Below are 26,018 nucleotides of genomic sequence, written 5' to 3' on the forward strand. Positions count from 1 at the left end.
ATTACTGTTCAAAATGGAGGTTTTCAGCATCAATACATTGCCGAGTACGAGTCACCACTGATTCCGTACATCGTACCAACGTGTCCAATGGGATTTCTGCACACACCGCTTGAATCTTATTCCAAAGTATGTCTAGGTTACGTGGCTTACGTTTGTACACCTCATATTTTACTGTGCGCCATAAGAAAAATAATCCAGGGACGTAATCTAAGTCACGACTATCCGGATTGAAGGTTAGAATTTTGTGAATCGGTTCAAGAGATGGTGAGACATGAACCGGGATTTGTGGATATCATAATTTGGTCGAATGAAGCCCAATTTAAACTGAATGAAACTGTCAATAGGCACAATTGTGTATTACTGGGCTAAAGAGAATCCTCACATTACTGTTGAAAAGACTGTGAATTTGCCTGTTGTAAATGTGTGGTGTGGTTTGTCTGGAAGGGGACTCATTGGGCCTTTCTGCTTTGAAGGTAATGTAACAGGCGAAAATAACCTAACAATGCTTCAAGGGGTGTGAGCAGAAATCCCATTGGACACGTTGGTACGATGTACGAAATGAGTGGTGACTCGTACTTGGCACTCTATTGTGCTGAAGGTCGCCATTTTGAACGGAAATCACATTTGCATCAGAAAGTGCATTTATGTTTCAAATTGGACTTTAAGCTTTCGATTTCCATCAATTGAACCTTGTAGAACGGGTCATAAACTTTCTATGACGGTTCAGTGTGTGTACATTTTTGACACACCCTGTATAAATTATTTATAATTCTTTAATACTAATATTTTCATTTTAAGAAGAAAATATTATATTTGGACTACACAGTTTTGCAAACTATTTTGCAAAATTCATTAAATGTTGAAGTATATTTCAGTAGCATAGATTCTAATATATTTTACACAGCAGGAGTAAAGAAGGCGAAAAATGGCTGAAACAAATGATAAATAGCCTTATATAACATAGGATTTCCAGCCGCTTGCAGATGAAATGACCTTTGACAAGGGCAAAAGTATCACTTTCATTTGATACATAGTACTGGTGGCGCATTAGTTTTACAGAAGAATTAATTAAACCGAAAGTGGAATAGGATTACGAAATAAGAGAATATTTTTAAAATGAAGTTACTATGGGCTAAATTAAGATAAAATCTTGGAAATTAATTAAATTGAAATTAGAATTAAAATAGCATTATATATATATATATATATATATTTGAATTATTTCATAATTATGGTGTTTTTCTGTTGTCATTGTCTAAATACATAATTTTCGATGTTGGATTATAGATTCCGCTGAATTTTCTAATTAAGTTATTATAAAATGTATGTAATAAAAATGAATAAAATACATTCAGGCTTAAATCTGAATAGAAATACAACGATTTTATTTACGAAAGTTTTAGGCTTTCCAGAACTAACACTTTGAGAATCATTAAATTATTTGTTATGTTAGATGTTTGATTTATACAGATATTTAAAAACTAAGTTTGGGTCACATAAAAGATGTCCTGTGAAATATTTTTTCAAAAGAATATTTTGGTTCCCACAGTTGCTTCAGTTTCTAACTATCAATACAAAGTTTCCAAAAAAAGAGCAAATTTTCATTAATTTCGGAATTATGATAAATTGCTTCTCTTTCCGTTAACTTTAATATTTGTTTCATTTCTAAACCATCTGACTTTATAAAGTATAATTTAAATTCATCAAGAATTGATGCAAAATATGAAATTACTGAAATCTAGCGGGAATCCGCTATCTCTAAATTATGTGTTCGTTTTCTAAATGATTTTTTCAAATAAATTGAAAATATTGAAAAATTATTACCAAAATATATTTATAAATTTAAATTTTGGGATTTTTAAATTTATCTTAATATAAACAAAATTAGACAAATTAAATATTAATTAAACAGTTAGGATAACAAATAAATAATAATTTATCGAAAACTAGAAATATTATCTGCATAATTACCAAATTTTATTAATATGTACCATATTACTTGTTTTCATACTATAGTTAACTAATGTGCAAAATCTGTTGAATTGGAAACTATTATTGAAGAGAGGAAGATGGCAATTAGGATTTTGTGGAATTAACTTGTTCTTTTAAGGCATAGTTATTAAAGAAATTGAAGTGTATCAAAAATGTTAAAATGAAGTAAAAAAAAAAAACTTTGAAAAATGTTTAATAAGTATTGATTGTACTTCTTATTCACACTGTAACAATGCATTTTATTTCCAGTGATTTTAAAACACAATTAATCATGTATTAATAATCATGTATTAAAAAAAAGAATGATCATCCATTAGTGTCAGAAATTTCATTTGAAACTGCATATCGATCTTATTTTATTAAATATATGTAATTTAATTCATTCAAGATAAATATACAATAAGATATTTGAAATCTCAGCATATATTCGAACTATAACTGAACAGGTTAAAAACAAATTATAATGACACTTAATTCTATATTACAATACTAAAATAGCATTATTTTATTTCTTTATCTCTTAAGTAAAGAAATATTTAATTTAGTATATAACACAAAATATTTTTAGCTCAATTTTCAAAACAAATTGACGACTTACGACGTTTCAAATATTATTTTCATTCATAAAATTATGAAAATGTTTCTTTACAATGAAACGGATACCAACTTCTGATCTGGACATTTTTTGCAGTGAATATTTTGTATATTTGGTGTCTTATATATTGTCCTTATATTTTGTCAATCCATTATTTATAAAATATATTTTGTCACCTTTGATGCAATTAATCATATTTTTTAGTACTGATTGTAATAAAGTGGAAGCCTTCATAGTATATCTATCAAACTAGGTAATATTATAAAAAGAAAATTCCACAAAAAATCTTTGAATTAGATGCAACCAAGAAAAATTTAGCGTTGCAGAAAGTTAAAATCTCTGGCCATATATTGACGTTTTCGATAAAATATTGATATCGCTCAAGCTAGAAGTAACAATGCATGAAAAGTATTTTCTATCACCGTTTAAAGACTTTTCAACTTCAGTGACATAAAATGGCAGCCATAACAGATAGTCAGAGACGAATATACATTTCTGACACATCGTCGAATCGACAGGAAACATTCTTTTTCAAACGAGAAGAAAAACTATTTTTAACATGATAAAAATACAGACTTTTTTAAGAGACGAGGAGGTATTGGCAGATTATTTTCTAACTAAATATTGGTAAATATTTTGGAAATTATGAATAGCATTGCATTTAAAATTGATTAAAATAAGTAAAATTTTACTTCTTAAAATATATGGTTGTAAAAAGAGTTCCTAGTGGCTCTTGGGAATTTCTTAATATCAGACCCTATTAGCAGAATATAGTATACAATGTTGTTTAATATTCTGAATAATGGTCAATATTGTGAAGATATCGTAACAACGTTTCAATGCATTTTGTGCTAATAGGAGAAATCGAAAAACTCAGATTTATACATCGAGTCTAAAATCTGATGCATTTGGTCAAATTTGATAGGATGTGGATATTTGAATAGGAAACCAACTCAAGTGCCTTCCGAAGCCTAAATTATTACTTGACAAGTACTTAAATCAAACATTAAAACATGTTGGTTGCACTATCCTTCAAAGAATAGCAAAGGAAATACGACCAAATTTGGACTTTTATGCAAGGACATAGAATATTTTATTCTATGGTAATTGAAGCAATGATTTCCCAAGAGATGGCGATTTGGAAGAAAAATATCTTATTCGTATATATATATATATATATATATATATATATATATATATATATATATATATATATATATATATATATATATATATATAATATTCGATTACAAATGATTTACGTCGTCAATCTTAACTGATATCTTCATTATCCGCTCTCTTCCTTATATGAACATAGAAATCTATGAAAGGAAGCAATATCGTTCCTTATCAGTTGAGAAATAATTTTGCTGTTGCATTTTTCAGCACAAATTTATTCTATTGAATTTTTCCAAGCAATTGTAAAAATTACTTTGTAATATGTGTGAATGAAATTTTTAAAAGGAACCGTTTCAGGCTTTTTCACATTTTCTTATGCCCATCTGGAACTCGTATAGAGAGAGATACGATAGTGGAAAGTGGATGTGATGTAAAGTATTAGTTTTCCAACAAGTGTATCCTTAAGATAATCTGAAATTCCGGGCACATTTTGAAGATCTTGATCATATAAGTATTTCCACATTAATTATATTATTAAAGACAATAAAAAAGGAGTTTATATAATGCAACTGCAAGCAAGGGAAGTTTATAAAAGAGATGCGTCAAAAATTTTAACTATCAAAATTGATTTGCATTGTAAATTAAACAATACACGAACGAAACTTAACTAAAATTAATGAGCATTCTACAGTTTATTCAAGGGGGAATAAAATTCTTTTAAGCCAAAAAAAAAAAAAAAAATCTGTTTTTACCTTTGTTGATTTTTTTTTAAATTCAATTACTAAATATTTTTTTCATAATATCATTTATATTTAATGAATGTTTTAACGATTCATGGATGAATTGAAAAAAGTCTGGTTATTGAATGTTGAAATAATAAAATTAATTATAAATTATAAAAAATTGCATTTTTTTAAAGAAGTTGTTCTGAAAAGCATAATTTTTGTGCCTTTCAACTTCGGAAAAATTTATTATAGAAATAATCAGCTTTAATTCTCTAATTTATAAATTGTTTATTCCTTATTTAATGGCTTTAAAATCTCTTAGGATTAGATGAACAGATAAAAAATCGTTTTCAATTCTTTAACACATCGTTATAAAGGATTATATTAAAAGAACCATTGTACCATTACAATTATACATGTCATTTTTCATAATATAGATAGAGAAACTAAAAGAGAAATTGCGGACTAGTGTATCTATAGAATTCGTTTCAGTTTGAATGTGGAAGTAAAAATTTAAGATACTAAATTAAAATATGTTATATAAAGATACATCTTTCTTTAATTTTTGTTTTATTTATTATTCCCCGTATTAGTTTCCGGAAAAAAAAATCCTCAGATCATTATATCCACCTATGCAATAAAATATGGATTAATGAAAATTATTTATTCAGTTCAAAAACTATAAATCTCAAATTGATTTTTAAAAAAATAATTTCACAGATTAATTCAGTACAAACTATAAAATGTAGTTTTTCTTATCTTTCCAAATATTTATGATTAAAATTCATATTTATTTAGCCCATGAGTATATTTAATACATTGTGAAATAATATTTAAGGAATCAGTCAATTTCTTTTTTGTATATGCTTTGTTTAGAAAAAATAGAATGGAAAACTCGTAAGCTGTTGAAAAACTTGAAACTAAAAATTTTGACTCATATAAATGTTTTTATTTTTTTCATTGGGTGAGTTAAAAAAGAAAAATATGTTTAAAGCACTTATATAATGAGGATAACATATAATGGGAATTTTATGGAGTACATATATTTCTTTATTGAACAAAAATTGTTTTTGCAGCATTGATTGCAGTTAATGAATTTTAAATGCTCCATGAATAACATTGTAGTAAATTTAACCAAGAATTTAAAGAAAATAAAACATGGATATATGGAACATTAAAAATTATAATAAATTATATCATTAAAAATGTTTTTCAGTTGATTAGTTAATAGTTTAAATAAAACGTTAAATATTTATTTAATAAGGCTAACATATAACTAGAAATCTATGAATTTTGCAAAGGGACTTTTACAGTATTATATGCTCCGTGTATGACAATTTAAGCAAGAATTTAAGGAAAATAAAGTAAGGATTTATGGAACATTAAAATCTGTATCAATAAAAATGCGTTTTTCATATCTTCCAGAAGGAATTTACTATTAAAACAATAAAAGCCCATGTTATAAATACGTGTATGATAAATTTTGATATAAAATCTATTGTCATTTATTTTCCCATCACTTTTCAGAGCTTTAATAAAGATGCATCCATCGTTAAAACCAAAACATTATCCATATTTCTCTATTTTTGTTTGAAATAAAAAAAAAATCACTATGATATGTAAATATCAATGAGATGGCATGCCATTTTCTGTAAGAGCAAATATATTAAACAACATGCGACTCTTATTTTCAAAAAGCGTTAAATTCTTTTTAAAATGATTCTTCCGAGCTAACAACTCTTTTTGCATCGAAAGTTTTTAGAACGAGCGCTATTCATCCATCAATATGCCAGCCTCTGTTTGTTCCGTCATCAGTCACCGTTGAGCTCCCCCGCAATTCCTGCATGCTGTTCTAGAAACTTCGGTATGCACGAAAAATTTTTCGGTATTAACATTCACCTACAGAACCTGTCACTCGAGCCTTCCAGCTGAAGTCTGCTAGTGTATCATCAACCTTTTTAAACTTAAAGGCCTCTAGATTACTCTTATTCTGTATATTTCAGTCACGTTGCCTTCCTGTGCAGTGACTTTCATAATATTCAAACCGTTCATTATTAATTAGAATTCATTGACTAAACATGGTTTAAATCTTTTGAATGAATAATGAATTTATTTCTTTGTGAAATATTGATAATCGTTCACCCGAGCGGATAGAAGATTATATGAATCTTAGTGATTTTAATTAAATTTTTGAACCGAGGAAACATTTCTCTTTTATAAGTTAATCATTTCTTTACTTTTTTTTATTGCTTAGTGGCAATATTATTTTCCGTACATAATATACAATAATTTGCTTCATAAAATAATGAAAAAAAAATGTTACTAATCAATTAAGCAAATTATTCCATCTCTTATAACTCACAGAATCGAATAGTCTTAAAGATTGTTGAGGCCTAACCGGATTGAATACAAAATTCAGAATACATTTTAAAAACTCCTAAAATCCAAAAAATAAATCTGGATCGAATTATCTTGGCCTTCCAGGGAGATCTGAATGATTGTCATCGCGCCAGCGGAAGAAGGGAAATGTTAGTTTTCTAACAACCATTATTTAAACTCAACTTATTCGCCAATATGGTATATCCTTTTCCGTAATCAGTTCGTATTTCTTATCATTAGAGTGAAGGTAATTGAACTCAACAATTACTATATCCATCATGGAAGCGAGGACTCTTTTGCTTACTATTCAACAACGCAGTTGTAGCAACTGCTGGAGGTATTTGTCATTTAATAAAGATTATTATTAATTCTTATTAAAGAAACAAAAAAGACACTGTTATCAATTACTGAATTATATTATAATGGATTTGTATATCGGCATTTGAATCTGAATTTTCAAAAATTTCAAATCATAAGTTGTTTTTTCATTTTTGATTTCAAGTTGCCTATTCTGCATAGAAGATTTTGATATTTGATATTAAGCTGAGCGTCAGTTTCCGTAAATGTCTAATTAAAAATTATTAGATCCAAATGGTAACTGGAAATTGATTTTTAGTAATACGTTTTACTCAAAATCAAAATAAGATGTACTAGTAATTAACTTATATTAAAAAAATTAAACATAAAGGCAATGTATCATGGTTTCACGAAAATATCAAAAATGGCATTTATTTCATACTAGCCGCCTTTGGCGACCAGCCGGTTCGCCAATCTTAATGTTCGTTAAAATTTTAATAATTAAATATTTTATGCAATTTCTACTTTAATAGCTTCTTCATCAAAATATTTTAAAACTTCAAATTTTGATTATCATATAATTCATTCATAATATTATAAAGGCCTTCAGTCATAACGTAATATGTATCTCTCTCATTTTCTGTTAGCACCCGTAGAATTTATGCTTTAAATTAAAGTGGAAAGAATTTATCTTCAATTAATATAATAATATTTTTTACTGAAACAAAGCATTTTTTTATAATCTGATTACTGAAAATAGAGTCACTCAGCGTTTAAACTTTATGGGCACTAAATAATATCTTTTTAAATTTATGTAATATCTCAAGAGTTGGTCAACAAAATTTTCTTAGATTCATTATGAGCAGACCGATTAATTAACAATGTTTAAATTTAAATGCATCAAACACTAAGAAAATAAAACGAATCGTTGAAAATAAACGGTTGAAAACAGGTTTTAAAAAAACTACTTAAAAAACGATGTACTTAAAACTATAAGCATATACAAAAAATATATAACTAACATAAATACAATTTACTTACAAAAGCATGCAACTAACCCAAAAATAATTTAAATCATCCATTGATAACGTTGTCATGGCAACAATCAGAACCGAATGCGCATGCGTGAATTTTCTTCGCTGGTTACGTAACGCAAATACGTGATTTTTTCTACGCCAGTTGGGGTAACGCTATGCGGATTAGAAATTTTTAATTTCCTTTATTCTGTTTTATTTTAATTCAAAAGTACTTCAGAATGAATCTGAAAGATTAATTCATTAACAATGTTTAATTTTAAATGCATCAAACATTAAGAAAATAAACAGAACCGATTGAAATAATCCGCCGAAAAATTTTAACCCTAGCCTCATTACTGTTGCGAGAAAAAAAAAAACTGAAGCCTTTCTCGTTTGGCGCTGGGGATAATGGAAGATTTTTTTGGCGGAAAAGTTGGCGGTGGGGAAAATGGAAGTTTTTTTTGGCGGAAAAGTTAGTTTTTAATTAATAATTAAAATTCTAATTAAAAATTCGAAAAAGGAAACCCCAGGTGCACATTCCCAACCTCCAAGGTATACATGTACCAAATTTGGTAGCTGTATGTCAAACGGTCTGGCCTGTAGAGCGCCAACACACACACACACACACACACACACACACACACACACACACACACACACACACACACACACACATTGAGCTTTATTATAAGTATAGATAATATTTTTTGTTGTAGACTCTTGTATTAAAAATTCTATTATAATCTAAATAGAATAAAATACGCCATGCCATGAGATACAATTCATTTCATTTGTTTCTTTTCTGGAATGTCAGTTTGATTTTGAAAAGGCTTATCAATTCCCCGATTTTCTTCAATTTGATAATCTACTCCAATTTTAACAAAGAAAATAAAGTTTTCACCAACATATAACATATTTTGGAATATTACTCTAAGTATTTTACGAAGTTCCCTGTTTCAAAACTGGCTTATTTCAAAATTACCCTATGTACACAAGACAGTGTCAAGTATAAAACAACAAATTGTTAATAAACTTATTTTACCATCCTTAATAGAGAGGAGAGCTTAGTGCAAAGAATTGTGTTTTCAAAGGGTATAATCCATTTTAGGGTGCATTTCATGGAGTTTCACACAGTAATTCGCTGTTTCTAAAGTCAACGTGCTACTAAGTCTTGGAAGATAATCTAATTTAGTGCCTAACACTAAATACAAGTGCGAACTTCCTGCTTGTTATTACGAAAAGTAATGAGGATTTCAGAAAGTATTTATTGTTGTCCCTTGTTTAGTCTCGGTAATTGTTAAAGGAATATTTCCTCTATGAATTTACTTCGCTTGATTATAAATATGTTTATATTTGGAAATGGAGTATTTCATCTGTTACATTTTATAAGAATTAGGAAATATTTTAATACGTTATTCTCTATTTTTGGCTGAGAATTCAATATCAAAATATTGTATCATTTGAGATATATATAATATAATTGTAATAGAAATAGTTCACAAGTTCACACTCATTCAAATCTTTCTGAATGAGCTACACCAATTCCATTTTGGTTTTTGTTATGGGAAAGATAATTTTTTTGCCATTACATTCAGAGTAAGTTAACGCGCATATAAATAATAAATGCCTTCAACGCAAATAGTTACTTTTCTATCACTGGAACTGGTCAATTAAACCCTTAAAAAGTTTACCCTGATGCAATCAAAATTCTGTCAGAGTTTTATACTTTTAAAACTAATGTCTTTCAAAATATAATTAAATAAACACATTATTTTGAATAGATTAATATATTGATAATTCTCATTTGAATCGAAACAGCAAAACATTCCAAAATTAGACAGCCATATCTAATCGGACAATGAAGGAAATAAATTCAATTAAGGGAAGGAACTTTAAGGAAATATCTAACTCTCTGATATATTTGTGTTGAAAGGGGAGAAAATATAATATCCGAGAAAAGCATACAAAAATCGGAAAAGAAAACTCTTTTTATTATTTAAAATTATTTTATGATTCTAATGTAGAATTCCACAAAATCATGTGATGGATAATATAATGGCTGAAATTCTTCATCCGTTGGTATTTGAATTACCTAAAATATATTTTGAATTTTTTTTTTCTTAAATCATATTTGTTATTGTCAGAAAAATATTCAAAAATGCTAATTAAGTAACGCATATCCAAATGAATAACATTTAAAAAATATAAGAATAAAATTCTTCAATACACCTTCAAGAATATCAAAACATTAGTTTTTGTTTTATACCGTAGAAAATGTAGCATTTTTTCAGACAATTTAAATTAAAATGGTTTCAACTTTATAAGTCATAATGCTATTTGCTACTTCGTTCGTTTTTTTTCTTAGCTCAAAAAGTATGTTTTGTTGGAAAAATTCAAATTCAGATTGCATATCCTTTTTTTAAACTCTTAGGTAAAATTTTTGAAAATCCATGTCTCAATAAAAATTTTTTCTGGAAGAATGAATTTCTTTCTCTTACTAATACACATTTAATTATTTGAATATTTTTTTAGAATTATCAAAGATATATAGAATTTTAAAAAATTAGAGCTTAGATTAAAAACCATAATATATATAAAAATGAATGAAATATTTGTGTTAGTATAGATGCAAATATAATACTTTAATATAAACTTAGCATAACTATTTTAATTTTAAGGGAAAAAATTATTGTTTTAAGTGGGATAAAAAAATGGAATGCACCTGTTACAGCAATCATGTAATTGATATTAAAACGAAAAAATGAAAAAAAAATCAGTAAACAGAAAAACATTTCAAAAGTGAAAATATATTTTATTGAAAAGAATCCAAATTCAGGTGGTGATATTAAATACTTCAAAAAGTGACAAAAGATTCTCTCTTAAATCATAGTTTATGATATAGTCAAACATCAACTTTTTTTTACGCTATTCTTTATTAATATGGGTAATCTTATTTGTTTGAATTGAAGTATTTATTTCATTTATTGCATTGAACATATATAACAATTTTTCATTTATACTTTTCTTTAAATTGTAAAACCATGAAGTGGTTGATTTTTTTTTTTTTAGTTTCCTATACGACAGGTTTTTAATTAGAATGGAGTTTATAAAATAATATAACTAATTGCTAAAATCATTATATCCACATTTTTAAAAAAATTATGAATATAAATAGAAAATAGTTAAAATTAATTACTCGTTCTTGTAAAATTTTTATAAATTATATTTTTTATCAATTAAAGTTATAAATAATATATTATAATTACTTGTTAAGGAAAATTGTGACGAGTTCCTTCTTCAAGAGAAAGAATATCATAATGTCATGTAGTCCATTTTGAATTATATTTTAAGCTATTTGTAATAATAGTGGATTTGATTATATGGCTTTTGTAATAATAATGAATTTGTTTATATGATTTTTGAAATAGTAATGAATATCATAATGTTTTAAATTTTGTTGGTAATTCAGGAATTTCTTAGGTTTCTAAAATCATTTATTAAATTAAAGTATCGAGTTCGAGATTGGTTTTAATAATCGAATTGATTTTGGTCGATTCGAAATCAAAATTAAAAATAATTTTCTTTTTCTTTATCATGTGGAATTCCTTACCATGTGTATCTTCCCTCTAAAACCATCTAAAATAAATATGTGGATTTCATATTAAATTTCTTAAATGAATAAGGCAGTGATTCACTCGAGGATTCTACTATTTAAAATACATTCAATAAATAAAAAAAGAAATAAAAAAAACTTTGAAAATTTTCTTATATTGCATTAATTTTAAAACAAATTAGATATGAATTATTTATTTTAGAGTTGTTGTTTTTTTCAGAGAAATTGCAATTTTCTGTTCTTTTTTACTTAAAACTGATTTTTTACTTTAAAATCAATCATATATTTTAAAAATAATTTTATACTTTAAAATACTGAGTATTTTTTATTAAGTTGTTAAAATATAAAAGTAAACATTTTTTCCTAGTTTCAGTTAAAAATTGTCACTGAAGACAATTTTAGATCCAACATTTTTTCATTTGATTCTTTATAATTTTTACATTCCTCAACTTTGAATAAATCATTTTCCACAGTATTAAATACTAGTCTTACAGAACCATAAAATATGTCTAAAATAATATTCAAACAAAGTAGAAATTTTAAAACTGTTCTTCCTGTTATTCATAATAAATTCGATAGAAATGGTTATTTATTTTAATTTTTTCAAATATGTTACATGAAATTTTTTCTATTTTTTTGTATGCTATATAAGTTATAACAAAAACATGATACGATTTATTTAATATTTCATCTGAATGCACTAGTTTTTTTTTCAAGGTATTGAATTACTTATTTGTTTCATGTAACTTTGTTTTACTACGAATGTCAGTTTTATGTATTTTAAATTTTTATCAAAATTTTTAACTCGAAAGTTTGAGCTCGGAAATGATGAGAAACGAGGAATGTGGCACGTTTTGTAAAGAATCAAAAAGTAAAATTTCATTCTGCATTTTTATAATTATAAAGGGCAATCAATTAAAATACATTTAAATATATATATTTTTTAATTATTTCAGATCCACCGGGTCCACCACGTATTGAAGGTTACGAAGAAGGCAATATAGTGAAAGCTGGAGAGGCCTTAACTCTCTTGTGCATTTCTGAAGGTGGCAATCCTCCTCCTCAATTGATATGGTACAGGAGCAACGTACAGATAGATTCTACCTATTATCAAATTTTAGGAGAGACGGTTACAGCCAATAATCTCACTTTCATCGTCAGTGCAGCTGACAATACAGGATCTTATCACTGCAAATCATCTAATGCAGCCACGAAAGAACCTCTCACGGCATCCATAAAGCTTAGCGTTTATTGTAAGTCTGATTCTTTGTCTTTTTTATTGTTCTTAAGATTAGGAAAGTGGATGAAAAGATTTGTAGATCAATGGATGAAAGACATTGTGAGATTGTATGTCCATATTTAATTGTCACAAATTTAATTAAATTTAATTAAAATAATATGTAAATTCAGCTTTAAATCAGTTGCGAAATATTAATTCAATAATTATTTAAACATTTAAAAATGGTATAAATTGCACGAGAAAAAAAGCACTTCTCTTATCTTTCAAGATATTTTATTATACTAGGTAACAGAATTTATAATTTATATATATAATATATATATATAATTTATTCATAAACAAAACTTTGCTATACATCGCGTTATTGTATCCTAACTATCGTTTTTGTTCTTGCTTCCGAGAGAGAATTCTCAAATTTAAAATTGTTTGCTCTTTAAGAAGAAAAATAAATTCTGCGTCTCTCGTTTTAAGTATTAATTTTCTATTTCAAACATGATTGTAAAGAAATGTATCAAAAAAGATGTTTTAAATTTTCACATGTAAAGAAATTATATTATACAGTCCAGTTTCAGATTTTTTTCAGCTTTCAGGGCAAATACAGTCAATATATTAATATAAGATATGTCTTTGTGCAAAATTATATAACTTTCAATCTTCATTCTATACTTCAATATTAGATTTCTTCAGCATATTCTTTCATTTCTAATATGAATTTTATCATTTTTGATTCTTGTTAGAAATAATAAACATGAAAGATACGATAATCATAAATGTAGTTTAAAAAATCACTAATGGGAAATCAGCATCATTTTAGCTTAGATTTGTAAGAGTTGCACAAATAATAATAATAATAAAAAATCTTTGAAGGGAAAAATTATTATGAATAAAATCTAAGTACTCACTTACAAAATATATGACATATAATTATTCTTAAATTGTTGATATACATTTTCAAGACACACACTAAAAAAACCACATATGAAAAAAAAAAAAAAGAAAAGGAAAAAAGAAGATAATTTATCCATAAAACGGTTTTTAAGCAGCCGGTGTCATGGCCTAGGGATAGTGCGTCTTCCCCGTTATCTGGGCGTCCCGGGTTCCAGTCCTGGTTTGGGCTTGGTTGTTCTTTATCTATGTTCTATGTGTGAGGCATGCGAAAGAGCCTCCCTGAAAAAAGGGGCTATGTAAGCGAGTGTGCGAATGCTTTCTTCATATAAGCTAGAAGTTAGACTTCTGCCCTCAGGTGTTCAGGGGCCTTCACCCTGAGAAGCTACTTTACAAATTCGGCTTAAAAGTAATAACAGTAAAAACAACTCGGTTCTTAAACTAATAAACTTGATTAAGTAAAAATTTAAGTTAAGGGGGAAATGTTAGTAGATAGTATGGGATGTTCAGAGTTTCAGCATCTTCTAAATCCTTTAATAAAATCAAAATTTTCCTATTTAAAATTAATGTTACTCATTTCTTTTATCTGACAAGTAATAATACACTTATTGTTGAAATCGTATCACTTATTATTATATGCATAATATATTACGCAAATAATAATAATAGAAACATTGAGTAATAAATTGCTAACAGTGATCATATTAAGTGTAACAAATTTCAGCAGGAATACTAAATATAATTGTATTTGCTATATTGATATAGGAGATTAAACTATTTCATATTAGATTAAATCATATTCTTAAAACATTTCCTATATATCTTCTGAGACAAATTAATTCCAAACATATAAATTTTCTGCTTCTTTAAATTTTATTTTAATGCTAAAATATATATGAAAAACTTTTCTACCAGCTTTTTTCCTCTTTGATTGACATTATTAATTAATTGCAAACAGAAAGTCCCAGAAATAACTGGAGGGAAATTCTTCCACAAACGTTAAGAAAATGAAGAAATGGAAGTTTCTCCCGTTGTCACTTTTTTCATATTGAGGAAAAAACAGCCTAAGGTTTATTTGAAGAAGCTAATTTAAAGAATCAACAGATATCGTGACATATCAAAAGACAGCCGCAGGCACGACACAAGAAAGATTCTAGTTTTAATAGTTCAGACGATTATTGATGACAAAAACAAGTTATCCGATTTAGTTATTTCTTGAAATAAGTTAAGACGTTTCTGGCAAGTAGGGAGACGGCTTTCTTGTTAATATAATTAAACAGTTCAACATTTATTTCTTAATAAAATAGAAGGGATGGTTAAGTTTGAGAAAATATGTCATCGTATTTTCCAAGAAATTTTTAAGATCGTTTAAAAAAAATCCTTATTTATAATGTAAATAAAATACATTTTTTTGTCCTACAAATTTCATGAGACTTAAAAATTAAATAATTACAATTAAAATACATTTCAGTAATTTTTTAACAATATATTGAGGATATAAAGTTGTAACGGCATATCCTGGGAGCATGGAATTATAATCACCAAAATTTACTTTTGTGTGGCCATCAGAAAAAAGTTGCCCACTTTATTTGTAATTCCATAATTAAATAAATAAAAAAAATTATCAGCTAGTTATAAAATTAGTAGAATTAAATACCATTACTTGAGCATATCCAAACAATTTCATTTTCAATGCTGATTTAAAATGCCTACATTTATTTATTATGTATATAATTCAAAACATAGACGGCAAAAAAATTATAATTAATGCAAAAATAATTACTTTCGTATTAGTTCCTTTTAAAATCTTTTATTGGAATATTTCTCATGAATTTGTAATTTCATATCTTCGGAATGAAACTTTCTTCACTTCTACTCATACTAGGGACTCTAAAACCCCTGAAACAGCCCTTAATGTATAATAAAAGCGAAGTAAAATATTGAAAGTAAACTAGAGTACTAAATAAAATGGAGATTGCAGAAAATTTCATTTCTTTTAAATAGTGCACGTTGAATTCATCCTTTGATGTAATGATCCATGCACTTTAACTGCAAAGTTCTAGCTTTTGTATTTCCACTTCATACTTATTTATGGTAATATGCGTATAAGATGCAACTAATATTATCTTGCAGAATTATAATGAGATAAATAATGTAATTTTGATTGGATTTCAACCAACCAGGCATTATATGAAGAGAGGTTGGAAATCTGAACTGTGTTTACAGATGAGCTATCCAGTTTAAAGAAGATCAGAAACTTTTAAAACCATTTTATATAAAATAATTTTAAAAAGTTGAATAATTGCTTGATCATAGTGAGCAATTTTCCTATTAAAAGTTTTTTATGCATTTCAATAAAAGTTTCGATGCTTCAGAATTAAAAAAGAACTATAATTTAGTCGCATATTGAAAATCACTAAATATATTTAACTTCATTTGTCCAAAAAGTAATAATCATCTTTATATAACCTCGGCTTCGAAAGATAAGGACTGGTTTGGTCCCAAAAGATTCGACATGCATTTGAAGTGGTCTACCTATGATTTACTTAAACAAAAATGTATTTTCCTTCACTTTCTGCCTTGCAGACAGGAATTTTTTCACGGTTAAATTACCACGAATCGAATTTCTTTCAAAGTTCTTTTTTATAATTATGGAATGTGAATGTAAATAAACAATCACTAATATATATATATATATATATATATATATATATATATATATATATATATATATATATATATATATATATATATATATATGAAATGTGAATGTAAATAAACAATCACTAATATATGACTTTAGCTTTCCATCTGAATTTTGTTCAATATTTTGATTTTTTAAATAATTATATGTTTATATTCAAATTTCTTTAACGACAAAGTTAGTTTTGAATATAATTTCTTCTCATAAAACAAATAATGCTTGAATAATGTACATTTAATTTCATTATAATTAAAATTTGCATGTTGATGTGGTTTTTGTCAAAAGGACTTTGAGATTATTTTGAAAGAAATACTTTATATATATATATATATATATATATATATATATATATATATATATATATATATATATATATATATATATTTCAAATTTTAATATTTTTCATTGCTACATTAGTTTTCTTCAATGTTTTCCCTGAGAATAATTTTAGTGCGCAATATTTAAGAAACAAAATAATGGTTAATAAAAATAATTACTTAATGTCTTTAATTAAAGTATTTTATAATTTAGTATGATGCAGTATTTTTACTTTTTAATATAATGTAGCATTCCCTATCAGCGCAAAATTCTGTATAATAATATTATATTTTCAAGATTTTGCGCGGCGTCCATAACGTCAAATAATACCCAAGAAATATTGTACAAAACATTGTGCTAATACAGCTACTGTTCAAAAACCTCTTAAACCGGCTTCTCCCTAAAATTAGTTAATGATGAACTATCCAGCGTTCTACAAAGACAGGTAAATCACTAATTTATACTAAAACTTTATACAAATTTAATTATGGATGAATTCACTTTATCTTTGAAGCTAAGTGAATCTGCTCATTTTCTACATCTGTTATTAAGCAAAATAAATGAGCTCTGTTTGCCAGTATGGTTATATTAATATAAATGAGAAGTGAAAATAAATGTTGTAATAAATGGTTCATTTCCAGAATGTATGCGTTAAATTCTACTCAATTTATGGAGTGTTAATTACATTCATTATATCATTCATCAAGGCGTGGAAACTTTATCATTAATTAAGATAAATTGTTGGTACAGCCTATGGGACGTGATTAAGCCAAAAATGCTGACTCAACAACAACCGCTTCATCCATGAATCGAAGTTTACAGATAGGATCAATTAGCTCGCCTTATAGGGTTCTTTGATACAGCGAAAATTGCCTACTCACAGAAATTAAGATTTCATATACGCTACTGAAGATACTGTTTAATTACAGAATAAATTCAATATGATGGATTTTCAATATAATCGATTTCTGATATGTTTTATGATCATTATACAGCAGAAATTGGATAATATTATATAATGAGAGTTCCATGATAAGGAATAAACGATAATCGCTAATTTTATTTAATGCTTTATGGATTGTGCAAAATTATTGTAGTTTTAAAATAGAATAATCTGATATCTCGGAATTCTTTCGTCACTCCCTACCATCCAATTAAAACCAGGTTATAAATATCTAAATAAATCTTAAAGTTCTACTCAATCTAAAAATAGTGATAAATTGGATTTGAGACTCTACTAAATTTTTATCATAATTTTGATTATTTCGCTTATATTTATATCATTTTTAAACAAGAATTTAAGTATCATAAATATAGCATGCATGTAAAAAATGCATTTAATATCATTGCAATCGCATGATATACATAAATGCAGTAAATAATAAAATGAAGTGTTTTAAAATATTCTTAAAATATTTTGAAAAAGTTAAAATTATACAAAAATGCAGAATTGAATTGTTAATTTAATTGTTACTCGTTTAATTGTTTTAATTTCATTTAATTGTTATTTATCGAATAAATTTTGTACAATAAATTTGTGCACTAATATATTTTGAAGTGTTATTATTCGTCAGTGTGGAATTTTTTTATTTATTTTTATTAAAATTTTTAATTGTATTTTTTAATTAATTTTTTAATTTTTATTACATTTTTCAATTATTATTTATTTTTTATCAATCAATTTTTAATTATTTTTTATTTAATTTTAATTAATTTAAGAACAATTTTTAATTAAAAATGCATATAAAATTAAATTAACATTTTCTAGGCTTCTACAACTCAAAAACCAATTATCTGTGAAGTTTGTAAACTCTAAATCGAAATTTCGCATTTCGTTTCGATGTACTTAGTGCAATAGTAATTTTCTCGATTCTTTACCACACACGTGGTAGAACAATAATTTGAAGTAGCATGCTATCTTATAAATATTATATATATATATATTTTTAATTTTACTTATTGAAAATTAAAACATTGACATTTTTATTCTTTCAGAAAGTAAATAATTTTATTTTTGTGATTAATTAATTTATCTGGCATCGATTTCGTTCATTCACCGCAAGAAAACTAAAGAAATATGCATTCAAACGGAGCATATGTAATGAAACATTATTGAAATGTCACGCTTTATATATTTATTTTATAAAATTCTGTAACGTTAACTCATACAAATACAATTAAATGTAGCTTATTTTTTATGTTCATATATCTGTTAGAATCATACTGCAGAACCTACTTGATCTTTAGATGGAAAAAAAAGCAGAGCATTTAATTTCAGCCTTAAAAAAGCTGTGAAAAAAATTATTTTTAAAAAAAATATTACATAGTTATATAGAGATGCCATTCAAATTGTGTTTTAATAGCTGATATCTAAATGATTAGGCATACACATGGAATGAGAAAACGTTTTAAATGATGCAAAATAGTATGTTTAAGGAAATAAAAAATTAAGATTTCAACAATACTTTTATTAAAAAATAAAAATATTGTTGTAAAAATTACGACACCTAAATACTTATTTATTCCCCATGTCTTTTTAGACATACACCGCTAGCTATTCTTGACACTCTCATCATTAAAATACTTATTCAAATAAACATAAAAGTGGAGACACATTATAATATTTTTACGTACATTTCAAACTTTCTCTCACTTTCTTTTAAAAGTATTCATATTCATAGCTTAATAGATCTAAGCTCAAAATCACTTTCATTTGCATTTCAAAAATTTATTAAAACGAACATGCTTTTTTTCATTCAATGAATCTGAATGAACATAACACAAAACTAAAGCAAAATCTCTCCTAAGAAGAAACTACCATTACTAGAAAATGAAAACAAAGCCTTTCGTATTTACTTTAAACATTTCCTTTTCAAAATCTTGAACCATGCATTCTCATTTTGTCAGCAAACGCGCAGAATTAAAAAGTCGACAGGCATCTCATGAAAATACAACAAACTACGATTAACTTTACTCCTTCAAAACCATCCATTAAATGCTTTATGTTAAGCACTAAAGTCAGAAGATTGCTTCTAAGCCCTTTTCGAGGAAAGCGATAGACTTTCTGCTTTAACGATTCGGAATTAAAATCTTTGTTGGGGAGACATCAAAGAAAACCCCATTTCCTTAATTACAATTACACTTGTAGAAATCAGAAAAGTTTTTTTTTTCAATCGCCTCTCCTTTTGTGTAAAATTGGAATTATTGCTGGATTTTCATGTAATGGAATGCAGACATTTGAAAGGGGCCACAAGGCGATGCTAAAACCAGGGTTTCGAGTAAAAGTTCACAAAAAGAAAGAAGACTTTATTTCTAAACTAACAAGGGAACCGGTTGCTTATTGTTTAGTTCTTTTTTGTTTGTTTGAAATCTGGGTCTGAAATGAATTCGATTTCGTTTCTTAATTTTTGGCTAAAACTAATGTTGAAACTTGTGTAACATAATTTATTTTTCAACAGGAATATCTCTGTTACAGTAAAAAAAAAAAAATGTTTCATTGCTTTGAACCTTTTAATCCTTCATTTATAAACTAAGCCTTTCCAAAGTTTCTTTTCTCTTATTAAACTCATTTTAATCCGTTGCTTAGAGATGCTAACGAAACGAATATAAAGTGCATTTTTTTAAAAAATCCAACTGCGATACTAATCTTGCCATTTTTGATACATCACGGCAGATGTAATTAAAGAATTAAGAATGTCGTATAAGAATTATGTAACAGAAAGGACAACTAGGAGATTTATTATTTAGATTGAATGCTAATTTTTAAAAATATAATGGAATATTATTTTGTTGTTGTAAAAGATTGAATGTGCTTAAAAATGAAGCTCTTTAATTAATAAAATTATAAACGCATTCTTCAGTAAATGATCATTTTTTTTTCAAAAGCTGTTTCTGAAAAATATTTATAATTGACCATATCAATATATTTTGAATCATTTGATGATAATTAAATTAATTAAGATGGTTTACAAACTATTATTTAACTTATAGTAGAAAAATTTTATATTTTGATCGTAAAGTGGGATCAGTGCATTTATCTAGGGTTAAAATGTAAATAAAGTTTATCTAATTTTTTTTAAGTACCGAGTTGATTTAATTTATGCGAGAATGTTTATACAGAGTTTAATTTCCCGCTACGTAAACAAATTGGAGCGGTCGAATTTAAAGAAAAAATGATTGCTGCTTGAAATATTTAATTTTTACATATTTTCTTAACTTTACAAGATTTAATTAGTTTAAATACGTCTCTAAATGTTTAATTTAAAAAGCACATTTGGATTAAGTATTCACTTCTATGATAAGATTATGAAATTATGTCTTCATTAAATTATGATTTTTTCAGGAAAGAACCGTTTATTAATTAATAAATTTCTTTAAACACGTGATTTTGTTTCAAAGAATTCTGCTCACTCTTTGGATGTTGAGATTTACATCGAATTCAGTAATTAAATATAAGATTTAAACAGTTGCCTCAGCTATCATTATTAACTTTTTATGAAGAATTTTGGAAAATATATTTTCAAGTTCTTGAGGAAAAGACGTGCTATTGCTTTGCATTTTTTTAATTCCATCATGATTTTAACTAAAAATTTTGGCACTCTAGTGAACTATTAAATCATTAATCCTGTCGGAATTTATCTAAGTTAATTTTTTGCTTAGTTATTTTGTGCACAAATTTATTAATAATCAGAACTTATAGGATTCCATTACCATGTGGGATGCCATTCTAGAACACAGAATAAAGTAAATGCAATATTCATTCTATTGCATTGCATAATTGACAATTTGTTCACGTTCCAATTTTTTTTCCTTGTATTTTCAGAGGAAGAATTTCAGAGAAGTTTCTGATAATAAAAATTGCTCAATTTATGAAAGCTATTAAAAACTGAATATTTTTGATAAAACTTTCATAAATAACAACTACAGTGGAAAAATAGCTGACAAAAATATTAAAATTTATTTAGTTCAAAATACCAGTTTGTTTAGTTTTGTTATTTTTGGATTCTGCTTTTAATAAATTGACTTAAGAATTTCCTAACTGAATGACAAATTCTATTTTGGATATTTATTATTACATTAATTCCTATAATATTATGAGATATTAATTCCTATAAGAAATATTGAAGATTTTTAAATGATTTTCAAATTTTAAATTAGTTAATATTTTCACTTCATTGCAGATTTTAAATTAAAAATTTTGTAATTCAACGTGCGAGTCAGATTCATCATTGTACTCAAAGGGTTAAAAATATGTAATGGATATTAATAGAATCTATGAAACTACATATTTTATTGGTTGTAGCATTTTTACTTTTCACCCCATTTAAACCGAAGAAGAATTTATATTTCTTAGTTGGCTAGGTTTAAGTTTCTGTTGCATTTCATGTGCATATCAAATTAAAAATCGGTGAACTCCGTTTTATATTTCCATGTTTTTTTTACTTCAGTTCCATGTTTGGCGTACTTTGTCTAAATAAAATGGTATTATTATCGTATATATTAAACAGAAATATTTTTATTTTTCTCAAAGATTTATTCAGTTCACAAATATTTTGGAACAAATTTATTTAGTTTAGATTAGATAGTTCTCCTACAGACCTTTGATTATATAGTTTTGATTTGATAGTTTTGATCGATTGATAGATTGATTGATAGTTTTTAGTACAGACCTTTGATTAGATAGTCCTCCTACAGACCTTTGCAATTTATCAAGAGTAGGATGATCGTCCCATGACACTTTTATTATAGCGTTAAGCCCATTCAAAATATCTGAAACCTGCAGCCCTATACGTCCCAAATGAAAGGTATGTCTCTATACTGCTGCGAAATACGGTCTTTGTTATGCCAAAGTAAAAAGGGGCTCTGTTGACTTAGAATTAAAATCTCTAATTGAGTTCCGAGTTGTTTTAGCTTCAAAATTCGATTTCCTGTATGAAAACATATTCATGTTTAAATTGTGGCATCGTGGCTGAAATATCTATCCGGTAACGTAGTGCGAATTTGAGTTAAGATAGAGCCAGATCAAGTTCGTTCTTATCAATTGACCATCATTTAAAATTCTAAAAGGCATCTCAAAATGACCTTTATTCTTTTTCGAAAACTGGATGTTAATATAAACTAAATCAGTGCAAAGGGGGGGGGATGATATATGGAATTTTGGATGTTCGAATAATTAAATACTTAATTACATGCAGTTCTTATTTGAAAATGTTCATCAGGAACTTAATAATTATATTCTTCACTGATTAAGATGGAATTCTGCAACTGATTTTTGAAACGCTTTTTCATTTATTGAAGTTTTAAAATTCCATGCAATTGTGTATCATCGATGACGATTCATTATTTTAATTTCGAACATAAAATTTATATTGCTCTCTTTAGCAATCAAAAAATTCGATGATCATTTATTCCTCTAAATAAGACGACAAATCACTAATCTAAAATATTAATTGCAACACTGATATGGTCAGATTCAACCAGCATATCAATTCCTTTTTCAGTATACTTTCCAGACGGAATTATATTAAACGTATCCGTTTCTGGCAGCCAATACCTTCAAATTCCGTTGTGATCGAGATTGGCGATTTAATATAGACTTACATTTCAGATCACACCGAAAGCTATTCAGCAAAGTAGAATAGGGCCATTACACTCTGTTGTCATGTCAATAGTCAACTAATTACTCCGTGCACTTCTAATTAGCAATTTAATTTAATTTGGCTCCCAAAGACCTATAGAAAACAGTTATCAGTGCCTAAATAGCCTAGGATCCTTTATCATAACACAAAACGAACGCTTTCCTAAGACATTCTGTATGTGCCTGTTCCAAAATTAACTCCAGGCTTCAAGAAACACCTCTGCTCCGGTAATTAGGTAACTGGATCGCTCGGTATAATTAGAACAACTGCACAGATTAGAAGATGCAACTGTTAAAGGATGTTCGGATGTGGAATTAGTAGCATTTTCCTATATTCTGCTTAAGGAAAAAGGTTCCAGTCAACATTTTTAATCATCATTTTATTTTCAATCCAAGTTAGGTGAAAGTTTAAGAATATATTCTATCGATTGCAGTGAGAATATTTTATTCATTACTTAAGTAGTTTTATTTAAATATTGAAAGCTTCGAAGTTAAATATAGATTCTTGTTATTCAAAGCAGTTTACCTCATTTGGAATCAACTTTAATCCATACAGACGTATTGAAGTACCTAGACAGCTCTACATTGAATACTTACATTGGATGTTCAGTTTAATTGCATTTCAAGTGATAACTTGTGAGTCATTTAAGATTGGCATATGTTTACAGTTACAGAAATGTTATAAATATCTAAAATATTATATTTTGTTTTTGCTTGAGTCAGTATATACAGTTTTTAAAAATTGCAGAACTTATGTTTTTTGTTTTTAAATCTCGTCACCCTATTAATAATAATTAATGAAGTGTTCTTCACACTAATATTTTAAACAAAAAAACTTTTCCTCTTCTGTGACTAAAACTAATCGAGTTATTTTACCATTTTAAACAATTGTCGAGCATTTCAAGGGAAGTTGATACAGCTATAGATGTACAAGGTTTCCTTTAGGAGGCTATTGAATGGCTTAAAATAATGAAATTCATAGTTTGGTAAATTTTGATCTTAGAGTTGTAGAACGTTTTTAACGCTCGTCAAAAATATTTCACTAAATGTGTCTAATAAAACGGAAAAAAAGTATTATAATTAAAACTTCTTATTTCTTTCAAAAGTAAATTTGATGACTATGGCAGTAAAATATAACTCTTTAAGTCTAATTTTACCCCCATTTGAACGCATATTCTCATTTTTAACATTTTAGAAATTAGTTAAAGAATCACGATTGTCCCCATTTAATTATTTTTTTACCTTTGGAATTTTCGGCAAGTATATCTAATAGCAAGGAAGAAAAGAATATATTTATAATTTTTTATAAGTGTTTCTGATTGAATTTATTTCTGAAAATTATATAAAATAAAATAAAATAAAAAAAAAACATTAGCAAAATTAATATAACAAAATGAAAAATTGTATTGTTATTCTTTTAATTGCAATAAGCCGTTTTGATGAATTTGTTATATTCGATGTTAGATGTAAATGTATGTTATGTTAGATGTCAATAATGTTAGAAAAGTGATATTAGAAAAAAAAATATATCTAACATTTTATAAATGAATTTGACAACATATTATCCTATTTACTCAAATTATTATGTTCTGTGAAATTATGTAGTACAGCAAAATATACTAAAATCGCATAACATGCATATATATTTAGATTCAGAAAACTGTATTGATTTATCATACGTTATTTGGATTCTAATGTAAATTATATCTCAAAACAGAAAATATATATGAAGTCAAGGAATATTCACAGGTTATCTACCGAAAGAACTTCTGTTTGATGAGCCAAAATCGTGTCTGAAAAACTTCTTGTATAATTTTTAAAAATTTATATTATTGAAATACACCACAAACAATAAATTAATCGCATCACACTAATTTTCTGGCATATTTAAGAAATAAACTACACTTTCACTTTGGCTATTGAATTTTTAATGCTTTTGGCACAAAAATTAATTTATAACTAAACCCATATATATAAAATAGAATATCTTTTTATTTATTTGGGTACTTTTCCGTTTGTCGGACGCAAATGTCGCCAATTGTGAACCAAACGCGAATTTGGTGTAAGAAATTTGGCGGAATTCTACATTATATGGCGATTTTTTCTCTTGCACCCGGTTAACAGAAAAGTACATTTATTTGTTTGAATTTGATACTATTGTGCACCCTTCGAAGAATTAGAAAAAATGGAACACATATCCTTCTAAGTAATTGAGAAATTAACTGTGCTATTAAAAAAATTATGGCTTTCTAAGGTGATTAAAATGTTTCAATTTTTCTGTTCTAACTTCAGTATCTATCGCCTCATAACATTAATTATACTTCATTTTAAAATTAGTTTTTCAGAAATATTAATTGCTTTTCTATAAAGTTTTTTTTTGATTTTTAAAGAATTATTCAAATTTAAATGCGATTAATATTGTTTTTTTTTGGTTATTGAAATATCAAAATTATTCCATAGTTTAATCATATTGGCACTTTTGTGCTTTTTTCAGACAA

The 26,018-nt window shown here is 26.6% G+C and overlaps 1 protein-coding gene across 1 annotated transcript in view; it reads left to right on the forward strand.

Annotated features, from left to right (window-relative positions):
- Positions 1–26,018, forward strand: part of LOC129966074 (nephrin-like) — a 679,668-nt gene that overhangs the window by 279,581 nt on the left and 374,069 nt on the right. The window contains exon 7 of the mRNA XM_056080443.1: positions 12,693–12,989. Within this exon, the coding sequence (XP_055936418.1) occupies positions 12,693–12,989 (297 nt within the window). The remainder of the gene's footprint in view (positions 1–12,692; positions 12,990–26,018) is intronic.

The sequence above is a fragment of the Argiope bruennichi genome, chromosome 4 (assembly GCF_947563725.1).
Source record: "Argiope bruennichi chromosome 4, qqArgBrue1.1, whole genome shotgun sequence".
Lineage (NCBI taxonomy): Eukaryota > Metazoa > Arthropoda > Arachnida > Araneae > Araneidae > Argiope > Argiope bruennichi.